The following is a 13,434-nucleotide window of genomic DNA, read 5'->3' as shown; positions in this document are numbered from 1 at the left end:
GTGTGCAGCCCCCACCAAGCTCCTCTCAACCCTTTCACCTTTCAGTATTTCCTGTGCTGAGACCTTCAATAAGGCCGAGTTATTTGACAGCTTTGAAATGAAAAAAAAAAAATTCCTCTGATGGCGACAAGAAAGTGGAACCTCAGCTCATTTCCACATGTGAATTAATCTGGGCTTGAGCTTAGTCCTGCCTGTGTGAGCAGGTGCCACAGGAACTCAATCTGACACCAACCAATTTGTCACAGTCCCCTCTCCCCCGTGATGGGTTCAGGAAAACCCCAGCAAGGCCCTTTTGGTGCTTGGGACTCACATTCCAGGTCAGGCTCCTCTCCAGTGAGGAAACGGATCACAGCCTCCAGCTGGCTGAGCTTCCGATGGTCCGGATCAATGTCAGTGATGCAGTAAATCCTGGTGGGGAGAGGAGAGGAAGACCACAAGGGCAAAGAAAAAAGCCACAATCAAGCAAATGGCTCCTGGAAAATAACAACTGCAAACAAAAATTCATTGAGAAAGCTTGGGCTGCAAAGATTTTGCTGCTGCTGCATGCCATACCCACTCAAAATCTAACAATTTGGCTATAAGTCAAACCCTACCAATAAACCAAACACCAATTAGTCTGACTGCTGCGCTTAGTGGGGCTGCTGTTGTGTTCTCCAACATAAGCTCACAACACAACGTAGCAGTCCCAAACCCTTCCAGCAGTCATTTGTATTACATGTTATTTAAGATGTGTACCTGTGTCTGTATAAATAATAACAATGTGATGGAGAGACCTGAAAAGCATACAGTCACATGGAATGTGAGTAAAACTGGATTGGGAGCAGATAAACAAAATGAGGAATGAGCTTGCAGTATGACATGGTGGCAACAAAAGCCAAAGGGATACAGCTGCGGGAGCCTCAGGACTCAGTTTGGGGATAAGTGGGAGAATGTATTACAAATGTGTTATAAAACAAACCGGTCTTCTAATCCTGCTTCCAAGTTTGACTGCTTCATTGTCGGGACAACAAAGAGGAAGGGGTTATAAGAGAGAATTACAACTCATAAAGGAGCTGAAAGGAATGATTTATGAGAGGCGTCTGAGAGAAATGAATATGTAAAGTGTGGTAAGCTGACACCCCAAGTCAGGAGTGGAAGAAGGAGAAGTCACTGCTTGTGTCTCAAATGCGCTGCCTGTGAAACTTGACAGTGTAATGAGAGGTGTGAAGGGCTGCGGGGCTTCTTGAATATAGTTATTTTGGCATTGATACAGGCTGGGTTCATGCGCCTGAGTGTAACTGAATGTTGGGTTCGTGAAAATCCCAAACCTCACAGCAATAAATGGAAAGTGCCATGCTTCACCCTATTTCATATCCAAACCAAGCAAAACCATAAATTATGTTTGCTATTGGAACAGAGGTTATAAATCACCTCCATGTTCCTTAGAAATTAGGTCTAGCCTCAGTTCAGAGAATGCCAACCAAAAATAAGCTAGGATTTAAAAAAGCATTTCAATCTCTCACTAAGCTTGAAACAAAATTTCCTGACAGGTCTGATATACTGTAGGTTTTGTAGCACAATTCTGAGCAATGTGAGGAAGAACAAAATGAGTTTGAGCACAGAAGACTGAGGATAACTGTCAGGAGATGTTTCCTAGCAGAGGGATGTGCCAGGCCTAGGTGAGATCTCCCGAAGGAAGAGCTGGAACTGAATTGCCTGGAGACAATCAGGTCTTTGCAAGTACAGCCCATGAACATCTTTTTTTCTCTAGGCCACAGAAGGTGGTGAAGTCAAGCCAAATTGCTGGGAGCTTTGCCAAAATCTCATGACAAAGTCCTGTGTCGTAGACAGGATTCCCTCCACTTACCATTCATTCGCTAAGGACAAGTCTGGCTGGAGCAAGTCGTGCAAACCTGAAACCAGATAATACGCAGAGTATTCAGGTAGGTAGCAGGCAGGCAGATACAGGCTGTGAGGGTGAAGTGAAGCAGCAAAGTGCAGAGTAGCTTCCAAGTCCCTTGGGACAGCGTGACTGTTTCGTATTAACCTACCTTCTTCCACTGAAGTGTTCCCCAGCAGAATGTACTCCCCGTGTCCCCTGGACAGCACAACACCCAGGCTGCAGGCAGGAGGGAAAACAAAGGGCTCGTCAGCAAGGAGAGATGTAATCCCTAAACATGACACTGCGTTTCTCGCAATTACAACCCTTAAAGACATTAACTCCCGCCACAGCTATTAAAGAAAAGAACATCATCAAAAGAGGATTAAGTGAGATCTGATTTCAGCACAAGAGGTTAAGGAACCTGTCTGTAGAGCTATGAGGCATTTTTGGTGACAATATCTTTGGCCAATGTTGTAGGTTCAAGTCAAAAACAGCATTTCTCAAATCTGTGCCAATTTCAAACCACTTCAGCTAGAGAAAAACACACAAAAAATTTAGCTTGCTTTCTCCTGTGATGTTTTGTCATTTTCAGTTTATAACAATATTTTGTTTAGAGCCATACACCAGAACATAAAACATATTCAGTAGAACCCAAAATTGAAGATGTCTCATTTCTGTGAAATGAAACAACATGCTTCACCTAAGGTACAGATTTTGGACTTGGAACTTCAGGCAAATCATAATATTCCTTTTGAGTTGACCCCAAACAGTATTTTAATGTCAATAGAAACAAAGAAAGCAGTTGTTGTAGCCAGCTTTATGAAGAAAAGGGACCGATTTGCTGTCCCTGATGACAGACTCCTGATACACTGCATTGGTGTCACGTGAGTCCTTGCTCACCTGAAGGGTGTGCCACTGATGTCCGTGAAGAAATAATCATTGGTGAGAAAGAGAACTCGTTTCTGGAATAAGAGCATGAATAAGAAAGTGAGAGACTATCTGACAGACCAAAGCATAGCGATGATGAGGACGCAGGATATACGTCCCCAGGGCTAAGCAAAAGCAGTGGATCATTACCAGCACTTCACACCCTGCTAGGGCTGGCTGGAGGCAGGGATGAATGTGCAGTGTTCAGCATATTCAGCAGCCTGTGACTTTCAGGATCCAGGCAGCCACTCTGTGTTTCCATCTAGGGCTTCAGTTAAGCCTTTCTTTGCTCTAGGGCTCCTGCACAGGCTGTGGGGAGGGCTGGGGGGAAGCTGCTGTCCCACTCTCGCACCCTCTGAGCCAACATGCTAGGGCCCTGCTGGTCTTTTGCTATACAGAGCAACCTTGATGGCTTTGCACATCATCATCATCCCGAGCAGGAGAATGGGGTTCAGTGGGGCAGGTAGGAAGGAGAGGTGGGAATCGGAGGAGAGGCAGGATGGCAAACCTACCCACTGTGTGGGTGGGCAACTGAGGCCAAATCTCCCCACTCCTGTGGGAAATGCTGAGATTCCTGACATTTGCTTTCATGCCAAACTGGGACAAAACAGTGACATGTTCCAATTTTGTTAAAAAAAATCAGTGAAAAAAAAAAAACGTTTTCGAATAGAAAAAAAGTGCTGATTCAAATCCAAGCTGTTTTGATTCACATGAAAACATTTTTTTCAGACTAACATTTCCACTGAAGACATTTCAGATTATTGAAAGCTGCTTCAAAACTTCAACTGTTTGCCAGACTGGCCTTTTCCTGTAGGAAAGTGTTGATTTCAGTGGAACGCTTTTCCAAAGGAGAAAAGTTTTTGGAAAATTTCTATCCAACCTTTATGCCAGTATATGAACCCTAATATGTTTAAAATCCCAGCTTTAGTCTGAAAACGAGGTGAGAGGATGTGTGTGGGAGACAGGGAGTGAACACAGAAAACTCAGTGTTCCCCAGGGGAAGCCATGCCTGCTGTAAACTGCTGGAGCTGTGCAGCAGTGGAAGTGGAGCGAGGCACAAAGGGTGAACCTGTGCCAGCTCCACAATGTGCCCTGAGCTTGTGTACACAGCGGATGGGCTGATGGGGGTTATTAGTGAGGAGGTGGCAGACGGCTCAACCTCTCCCCTCCCCTCTCTCTCCATGCATGGCGATCATGTACTACTGGGCAACAGGGTCTTTTGCTGGGACAAGATGCTCCCAAAGTGCTGTGATACCCCCCAAGGAGCATGGCATTGGTGATGTTTCGGTAGCTGTGGGAAAGGTACAAGAGGTAGTAAGCTTCCTTCTCCTTGCCAGTCTGAGGTAATGGTGGAGAAGTTGAGGCACGGGGAAGGAGACCAGGGGTTGTAGACCCGCCCCTGAGGGAAAAGATGCGGTAGAAATTAGTGCCACTACTCTGAGACCCTTTTCTTCAGCAGGGCTTTTTTCTGCTCCTCCTTTGTTCCCCTGACCTGTCCCTCTTCTGCACGTGCAGCCACTCAGCACTGGTGGGTAGTGGGAGGGAGACCAAATCTCCTTCTGGACAGAGGCAGGTGTTGGGTGGCCAGCCCTCCTGAAGACAGCTGAAGGTGCCACCACTCATCCATGGGAAGAGAGAGAAGCAGAGGCACTCTGGAGCCAAGCAGGGCTGAGGAAGATCAGGCAGGACTGTGCCACAGAGCAAGGGAGAAGACAAGACAATGGGCACCTTTGGCGCAGGGTAGGATGGCTGACTATCAGCACCTGTGGCCTGAGAACACGTGTATTTCCAGTTTTGGTATTGTCGCTGCACTAGGCTGTCACTCCTGGCTAGTGCCATTATCAGTGGTTTGCCACAGCTCCTACCTGTGTCCTTGCTCTTTTGCTTTCACGGCCACAACCCATTTGTACCCTGGCTGCAAGCGAAGGCATTTCTGCCACCAGATATCTCTAACAACTGCCCCTTGTCTTTGATCCTTATTTTACCCTTTCTGTCTCACTCCGCTCTCCATACCTTCCTGAGATCAACCTGGGGAATCAACGTTTGTGGCTGACAGAATAATTGCTGTCCCCTTCACTCAGCCCTTGTCTCTGCCACCTGGCTGCCTCATTCTCTTTGTTTCAAGGCTCTGTCAGCACTTCCTTTGTTTCAACCACTGCTCTGCTTCATCATTTAGCAGAGTACATGTGGGATTTGCCAAGTTTCAGTTCTGGTCCCCGTTCCGTGGGTATTCTGATAATAGTAAAACTGTCACATTCTCAGCTTCAGTCTCCTATTATCCTTCATAACGCTTGCAGAGTTGCAGAATAACACAGATGATACCTTTTACCAAAGCTACTTTTTGTTATCTTTTTTCCCTGGGTAAGAGGGCATAAAGATGTCTCTAAAATATGGAACTAAAAAGGTATCTTTGGATGACTCAGAAGAAATGTTATTGTGAGTGCACAGAGACAGAGAAAGAGGTTAAGCTAGAGAAATAAGCAATCTAGACTTACAAAGAGTAGATCTTGCTGGAAAATCCTGATTGCTTTTCTGACAGAATAACAAAGATAATGGATGAAGGGAATAAAGGACATGCAACGTATCTGGATTTATATAAAGCACTTAAAACAGCTTCTCAGGAAATTTTATTCTAAAGAATCAGTTAAAATGAGCTTAAATAAGATGTGGAGTGAGAACCAGCAGCAATACTGTAAACTAAAGAAATCGTAAACAACAGGGCACGGAGGGAAAAAGATCTAGTGAGAGGAACAGACAGACTATGTCTTAGGAGCCCTAACATACAGTGATCGGTAAAGACAAAATAAACCAGCATTTCTCTTCTTACTGAGAAAAAGTCCCTACAGCCCTAAACATTAGAAAGACTGGACAAAAAGAAGTAATGGGATTCATGTAGGAAAATGGCAACTGGTAAAAATAGCTAAGAAACGTGGAAACCAAGGCAGCCATTCCAGTGCAGTTGTGGGATGGAGAGAAAGTTGAAGGGACAATAGGAAGGAGATTTGAGGCTCCCTGTTCAGAAATACCCTGCTGCAGAGAACAGATGCTCTCTACAGAGCATCAGGGAAACAGTACTCAAATAATTCACTGAAGCTTCACTTCTGTACCAGAAATTGACACAGGAGACAAAGGGAAGAAAAATAGTTGCTGACCTGCTTGGACTGAAAAATGTGCAAGTATTTCAAATGCAGATGTTGGCAATGCCCAGGAGAGGAAGGGCAAAGCCATTGACTGGTAGTTGCAAACATTAGGAATAAAGAGAACTTGGTTACAACATCTTGCAGTATAACCATTCAGAGGAAACAGAGGGGAGTCTTCATGAGGAAATGGCATCATTTCAGCAGTGGTTGTGAGTAGTTGGTTTGTTGGAATTGGTGCTGACTGTGTCTTAGCATGGGAGCAGTTCATCCAGCCTGGTTACTGAAAAAAATATGCTTTCTATGGAAGACGGAAAATTTTCCTGAAATATGGAAGACTTCTGGGCAGTGTAACTTGCAGGACTCTGGAATACTTCCTGACAGGAAATGATGAAAGCCAAAAATCTTTACGAGAGTTAAATAAACCTGAATGAAAAAGTACCAGTGAACATAAATGTACATGACAATTTTGCACTGATTCCAAGGGAAGATGTATTACCCTACATTAGAGCTGGTAGGGAATGTTCTAAAGTCTCCATTTCACTAGAACTTTTCATAAGACGTCTGTAAATATTTGCATAGAAATTTAATCCTGGATCTGGATAAAGGAAATCATATTCTGACAGTGAGGGACAAAGTTTTTGTGAGTGCTTTTGGGTAGAGAAAGAGAGTAGCAAAATAGTCTCCAAATCTCTTTCTGTCTAGGTCAGCTCAGCATAGTCTTTCCCCATTTTAAACTCTTGAAGATCTCAATTTCATTTCACAGCACTATAAACAGTGAACAACATGGGTTTTGGCTTTGCCTGGACAACATAGGGAGCTACGAGGCATTTCCAACAGCTTTGTAAGAGCAGAATGTCAGTAGGTATAAAGGGTACTTCTAAAGATGCTCTATTTTATGTCTTTAGCACATGTGTTATATATGTGGTGAAACAATAAAATCCTCACGCTCAGAAATGGTGAGCATCAAATCCACATCCTTCGTGGCTCTTCAGCATCCATTTCCCATCCTCTCCCTCCTGCGACCTGAACAGAAGGATAATTTCTTACCCCTTTATCCACAGGGACCTTCACATCCATAGAGAGGTAGCCTGTTTCCCCATTGATCATGGCAGTTCTCAGCTGCAGAGGTGAAGAAGATTAGTATTAGTGCCTCCAGGTGGGGCAGGAACTAATAGAGCCACTTGTCCTTAATGTACAGGGGCTGGCAGAAAAGAGTGACTGCAGGTTCCCCCCCCTCTTTCTTGCTTCTTTTAAACTGAAAACCTGTTCTCCGTGATCAGGATGCTTGTTCAGTCAGGCTGATAAGTGACAGAAAAATAATGACTTATGCTGAAAGCTTGTTGATACGTCTTTTTAGCGAAAAGAAAGGATCTGGAAGCTATGAAATTGCCAGTCCAAGTTTCAGACTTCACCTTTTGGCAGACAGAAAGTCATTAACACAGTGCTTTGAGAGCCTGGAAGAGGAGACACCTGAGAAACGCAATAACTCCCCCAGACTGATTCCAAAGATCTTAAACACTTTTTAAACCGATTTATAAATTATAGGCTGTATTCAGCACTACTTCTGAGATGCAGCAAAGCAGCTGTTTAACACAGCAAAGCAAGACTCTATGATGGCAAGGGCGTACAGCGAGAAGACCACTTTATTCAATCCAGGTTCCGAAGGCAAAATGTAATTTTCACAGTGACTCCCAGTCCCTTCCAAGAAAGAGACAGGGAATTTTTCCACAAGTGCAGAGGCTTTAACTTTATGTCCAGCCTGACAGAGTGTATCAACCTATTTCTTCAGCCTGGATAGAAAAAAAAGGTGGGAAGTAGCTTATTCATTCACACAAATTGCTTCCTTACTTCCAGAGACAGGCCTCCATTCAGGTGCTGGCCAATCTTGACTGCGTTTGCTTTACAAGGCCACAGTTCTGTTTATTATGGCTGTTTGATGTGGGTTATTTACAGACCTAGAATATAAAGCTTGTGTTTCCCAAGGCTCACGTCTTGGAAATCAAAACACTGACTGGTACTATTACTCCTTTTTGGCTAGGAGCATTTGACCTCCTGCCAGAGCCACAGCATATTCTCTATTCTAGTTTGACAGCCTGCAACATTTTCTATGGGTTCTGGGTCTAGTTCAGATATTGTTATTTCATCCATATTTTCTTCTTGAATGTCAGGCATCTCTTGCTGCCCCATAAGACAGCAAAGAAGTTAATTAGTGGATATCTGAGATCTCCTTGGAACTCCTAGGAAATCCTTAGCTCCAGCTAGTCTGCAGGCATGCTACTTGTCCTGTGCCCAGCCCCCAGGTGGCAGTGGCTGTAGGTTGGTGCCACAATCCAGGCTTTCTGCTTCTTCCTCAATAGATTCTCTGGCTCTGAGAAGTCAACTACAGCCCTGGTGTCTGGGAGCCACCATCATGATCAGTCCTTTTGAGGCAGCAGAGCTTGGACAGAGGGATTATCTGGTGTGTGCTGAAGCACGTGTTCCCAACACCCCAAACAGCAATCTCTCCTGCTCCAGGGCAGTAAGTCTGTGCTGTCCCCATCACTGGCAGTGGGCGCTGCTGACTCTTTTTCCCTGTCTGCCTGTGTAGTTTCAAACCACTGCAGGTACACCGTTTTCCTGAGGGATCTCACAACATCTAGGCATTTTCCCGCTCAAGTTCAACATCCTTGCAAGCTAATTTCTTCTTCAGTGATTCTGTCAAGGCTGAAGAAGATCTGTTTGGGTGACAGCTCCTAAACTGCTGGGGAGAATCCATCAAGCCTTCCTTTTCCCCTCACACGGGAAATATCCCTGTGTTGCTTTACAAGCAAGCCAAACTTCCTTGCTGCCCAGCTGCAGTTAGTACTGTTGGTATTTTTCCAGACAGAGCCATCTTCCCTCCTCTAGATTTCTTTTTAGCAGCTGGCTGTATTACACATCATTAGCACTTGGGCATATTTTTCCAGTCTGAATTTGCTGCTTATCAGTGTTGCTGAGATTATACTGCAACTGATGTTCAGTCTGTCATTGATCTAATACCATAGCTGCAAATCTGAGTGTTGAAATGTTGGCAGCTTTCTGCTGCAGTGGGTGTATCTTGGGAGTCTCTAGACTTGCTGAAGTCACACTGCAGATATCGGTCACGTCACTGAATGTCTCTGTACCCTCAGTGACTGCAACCTTTCTTTCTTCTGGATGATGCAGTATAGGAACACAAGGTAGTTTTGTTTTTCATGCCTCTTTTTGGCATTTTTTCCCACTGGATAGTTTTACAGACAGATGCCTCACACTTTGCATCTTATTTGCATTCAGGTATCAATATTATTTGGTCAGATGGGAACCTGCTAGCCAAATAAATATGACAGCAAATAAAAATCCTCTCATTTCCTGTTTGGTTTTTTGTTTGTTTGTTTTTTGTAGAATAGCAGACTAGGTCAAGAGGAGCAGCTCTAAAAGTGATTCCAGTGAGAGAGAAAACTACAACGGTAGCAGAGCTCCTAGAAGACACCAGCAAACCCACACAAAGCCATTGGCAACCTGCATCTTGGTCGTTCCACTGCATGTGAAGCCTCTTGTTTTTGTCCTCCTTTCCACATTACACACCCAGTCCTGTTGTGTTTCCTTTCTCAATTTGCCACTCTTCCACTTCCCAAATTCCTTTGGTGTGGCCCTTTGTACTTGTCCTGCACTAACAACAGCAGCTACTTTGATCCTCTTGCTGGGCAGTTCGTTTGCCCTACCTGTTTAAGTGGATATCTATAGCATCAGATCCATTCATCTCAGCAGTTTCCCTTGTAATCCAGAGGCATGTGTCCCACAGCTAATTCTATCTTACTCCAAATTCAGGTCTTAACTTAGTAACTTAAGTATCTCTTCTCTCCTAATTCCTCTGAGTAAAAGAAAGCCAGCCACAGAGGAACCTCTCTACCTTCTCATTATACATGGGTTCCTTGTTGTACAACGTGGCAATGTGTAGCTGATGAGGTGCATGCTGTTTCTTGTTTATCACTTTTTAATAATTTTGCTCTAAAGACAGTAGAAAAGGTATCTTCTAATATTTTCTCTCTGGTCAGCTATTGTTTTCAGCAGCTCCACACCTGTGCAATAAGGTGGTTTCTGGATATTTGTTTTTCCCAAGTGTCTAAGTCCTTTATCTTATCCTCTTTGTCTATTATTAATAGTGACTGCAAGCTTCAGTCTCTTTTTGAATGCACTTTCTTCCTTGTTGCAGACCTCATTAGTTGAGTGACTTCAGCGATATCTCACATACTACATGTATGGGTAACATCACGGGACGCTGCCACACTCCTAAGCTATCTTGGCTTTGTATTATGACAGCATTTGGGCATTGTACACACAGACTGGCTCCCTGCAACACCCTCCAAAGTGCTTCCTTCCTCCTGCCAGTGTTTTCCCTCCCTGTTCCATGAGAAGGAAAACTCATACTGGGAGAGATGACAGACGCTTTGAAGGGGAGCATCGTCCTTGTCCTCTTGTAGACCACCAGCCTCTCTTAGTCAGGGCCAGCTAAGCACAGAAATAAACAGGAGTGCGTCCTGCCTGCTGCTCTCCCACCCCTTCTGTACAGGCACACAAAGTAATAAAAAGGAGCAGCTACAAAAAAGGCTAAATTCACTTTCTGATACTCACTATTTCGTCCTGGTCTTCCCATTCCACTTCTGAGAGGTCTACACTGTTGTAGTTCGGCTTAGGCTTCAGTTTCTTTCCTTCTTTGTACTGGTGTTTATTAAAAACAAACAAACAAGTAAACAGCTAGATAACTTCCTAGACCAGCCCTTTAAGGCTTGATATATAATTTGAAAAAGAGGGGTGTCTTTTCTCTGATTAGGAATGCAGTGTTTGAATGCAAGTACCTTCTTGGTCCCATGCCATGTATTTCTTTATGGAGTGTGGGGCTGGGAGATTTCTAGTGGGCGAGGCTGATCCAGGATCAAGGGACAGGCAGGAACACGGATAAACTTGGAGGTAAAGGCTACAGCCTCCTTTATGAGAATACTCTTCAAAATAGATCAGTACGGTACCCTTGCCTCCAGGAAATCAGGTTTTTCCCACAACTAAGAGTGTAATCCCATTAACACTATAACACCAGCAGGAGATCTTTTCTGATGGGAATTATGCTTTGGCTCTGCTGACAAAAAGGCAGTCTCTTTTCACCCAAGGCTAACTGATGCATGAGGCCCATTTCCCCGCAGTCTTCTGGGCAAAGGAGTGGGTGTGAAGCAGACTAAGAGAGACCAGTTTTAGGTGGCAAAGCAGTGCCGTTGCAAAGCTTTGCTTTGCCCCATTCTGCCAACACGATGTGTCCCTTCTCTTCACCTAGTGAAGTAACTGCCTGTGCTTGTGGGTATCCCTGTGCAGAGCTGCTGTTTTGCTGACGGCTGCTGCAAAGCCCTGTGGTGGCACCATCTCTTGCCAGTAACCACACTAGTGCCTCTAGCTGTGTGCAGGTGGACTTGTGCCAACAGGCATGTGTACGAAATGTAAAATCATTGCCTGCCTATCTGGGTAATGGGTCCAGCTGTGTGTTTGCAGACAGATGTGCAGTTTGGAGCTCCAGGTGGCATTGCGAGGGAGAAATCTTGCCCTTGTGTCCACTCCCTCAAGTCCCAGAACGTCTTTGCAGGCTAATGGTCTCTCAATTGTTTCTGACTTGCCACACTAAGATTAGTGGTGCTGGATCCTGCTAAACTCAGATTCCCAAAATGCCCAATGCTACAGCTGCTGGGTAGCTATTACTAGGGTGTTATTCATGATAAATCTTCTTGCAGGAGATATGCCCGAGTGAAAGGAATTTTTTCTTCAGCTCAGCAGCCAAACCTTGTGTGGATGCAGATACATGTGTAGCAAGTGCACACAGATAAAGCCCTCACATGCACTTTTATGGAGGACAGGCAGGGTGCCTTACACTTCATACACATGTGTATGCATATGTATCTATATATCTCTATATCTATGTATGTGTATTGAATTAGTTTATCTGGCCCTCACGCTCCTGGATGCCTATATATCAGGGCCCAATAACCTTCACAGCTCAACAAAATATGAGAAATCAGGAGCATCCCCAAAAGCCACTGTTTCCAAGTAAGCAAAGTTTCTCAAATTCACAGCTATACATACCAAAGGACGGAGGTCTGGGTGTGAAAGGATGTAGCCATTGTTGGTGTTGAGAAAGGCATATCCATGGACGCCCAGCTGGAGAAAGAGGCATTAGAATAATTAGCACTTTAAGTAGAAACACTCCTGCGTAACGGGTGCCACCAATACCCTGACACCACCGATGTTCAGAAACATTTTCCTTTTAAAGGTATTGACCAGCAGAAAATAGGATCCATCCCAAACCATTTATCTCTGGATCTCTGCCTGCTCTGTCCAAGCAGGCTGACTATGCTTGGAAGCACAAAAGGATGGGCAGGTAGTTGATTTGTGTACACATTCAGAAGAAGATGCCCTCCTAGAGTCTGATTGTCCTCGTGGACAATTACCACCCAGAGGCAGAATAAGCTGTCCGCAGCAGGCACAGCAGTGCTGCACAGAAAAGGGGCAACGATGGGGAATGTCGTAAGCAATACAGAAACAGTGGTGACAGGTCTGTATGCCCATCACTACATGTGCCCAGCAGCAAATGAACAAGCAAGTACAAATCTCACAGGTGGCTTCCCCGGAAACCCAGTTGGTCTTCAGAGGAGCTCTTCTCTCTGTTTCAGTGTTGACAAGACCAGACCTAGCCTAGGCCAATTGTACAAGCGTGTAGTCTTAAAATGTTTTTTAAGGAACAGCATAATCTAACAAGAGCAGACACTGGCTGACCTGATCTGCAAGAGATTTCCGAGAGAGCAATTTACTCAGATCAAGCCCGTATATAACACAAATTCCAGGACTACAGCAAACTTCCTTGTTGACCTATTAAAGCTGAAATTTCCCAGCCCAGTGAGCATGATCATAAATGTATGAGCTCTCAAGGGCTGTAACTCTGGAACTTGCCCTTTGTAATGCATATGCCAGGGGATTCAAGTTGAGGATCCTAGGTTTCCAAACTGGTCTGGAGCTGTAAGAGCTTCTGGGAAGCTGTGTGCTGCCCCTGACGTAAAGAAATTCTTCAGATAATTTTCTCTCCTTCCCTGGCACTGCTTGGAGGAAAGACCAGTGTCCCTCCTTGTCCCAGAAGAAAGATTGTTGTGACACGTGGCCTTTGAGTGACGTGGAGGAGGATTAAAAGGTGTTAGTTTTACAGAGAAAACAAATGTGTATAAAAATAGAATTTCCTAGACAAAGTTACTCCAGACCCCAACCAGCTGGCCTTCGCATGCTGAGTGCATGCACCCCAACACTCATAATTCCTGGGCTGCCTGAAGGATCATTTCCTACAGCTGCATGTGAATGGTCTGCCTGGCATCCATGTCTGGAAGCACCACACAAATTCATAGCTTCTGACAGCACTTTCAGTCCTGTGAGGCTTCAGCAATCATATTTTGGACAACTGCCTAACTGCTAGTAGTTGTCTGATAG

At 44.7% G+C, this 13,434-nt stretch overlaps 1 protein-coding gene across 1 annotated transcript in view; it reads right to left on the bottom strand.

The window, feature by feature from the left end:
- CACNA2D4 (calcium voltage-gated channel auxiliary subunit alpha2delta 4) overlaps window positions 1-13,434 on the bottom strand; it is a 125,487-nt gene that overhangs the window by 73,168 nt on the left and 38,885 nt on the right. The window contains exons 16-22 of the mRNA XM_065632503.1: window positions 12,046-12,120; window positions 10,558-10,644; window positions 6,976-7,047; window positions 2,762-2,823; window positions 2,031-2,098; window positions 1,847-1,892; window positions 311-408 (exon numbers count right to left, since the gene is read on the bottom strand). Coding sequence (XP_065488575.1) covers window positions 311-408; window positions 1,847-1,892; window positions 2,031-2,098; window positions 2,762-2,823; window positions 6,976-7,047; window positions 10,558-10,644; window positions 12,046-12,120 — 508 coding nt within the window. The remainder of the gene's footprint in view (window positions 1-310; window positions 409-1,846; window positions 1,893-2,030; window positions 2,099-2,761; window positions 2,824-6,975; window positions 7,048-10,557; window positions 10,645-12,045; window positions 12,121-13,434) is intronic.

Source organism: Caloenas nicobarica, chromosome 1, assembly GCF_036013445.1.
Source record: "Caloenas nicobarica isolate bCalNic1 chromosome 1, bCalNic1.hap1, whole genome shotgun sequence".
NCBI classification, from domain to species: domain Eukaryota; kingdom Metazoa; phylum Chordata; class Aves; order Columbiformes; family Columbidae; genus Caloenas; species Caloenas nicobarica.
This window is presented reverse-complemented; position numbering and strand designations above follow the sequence as displayed.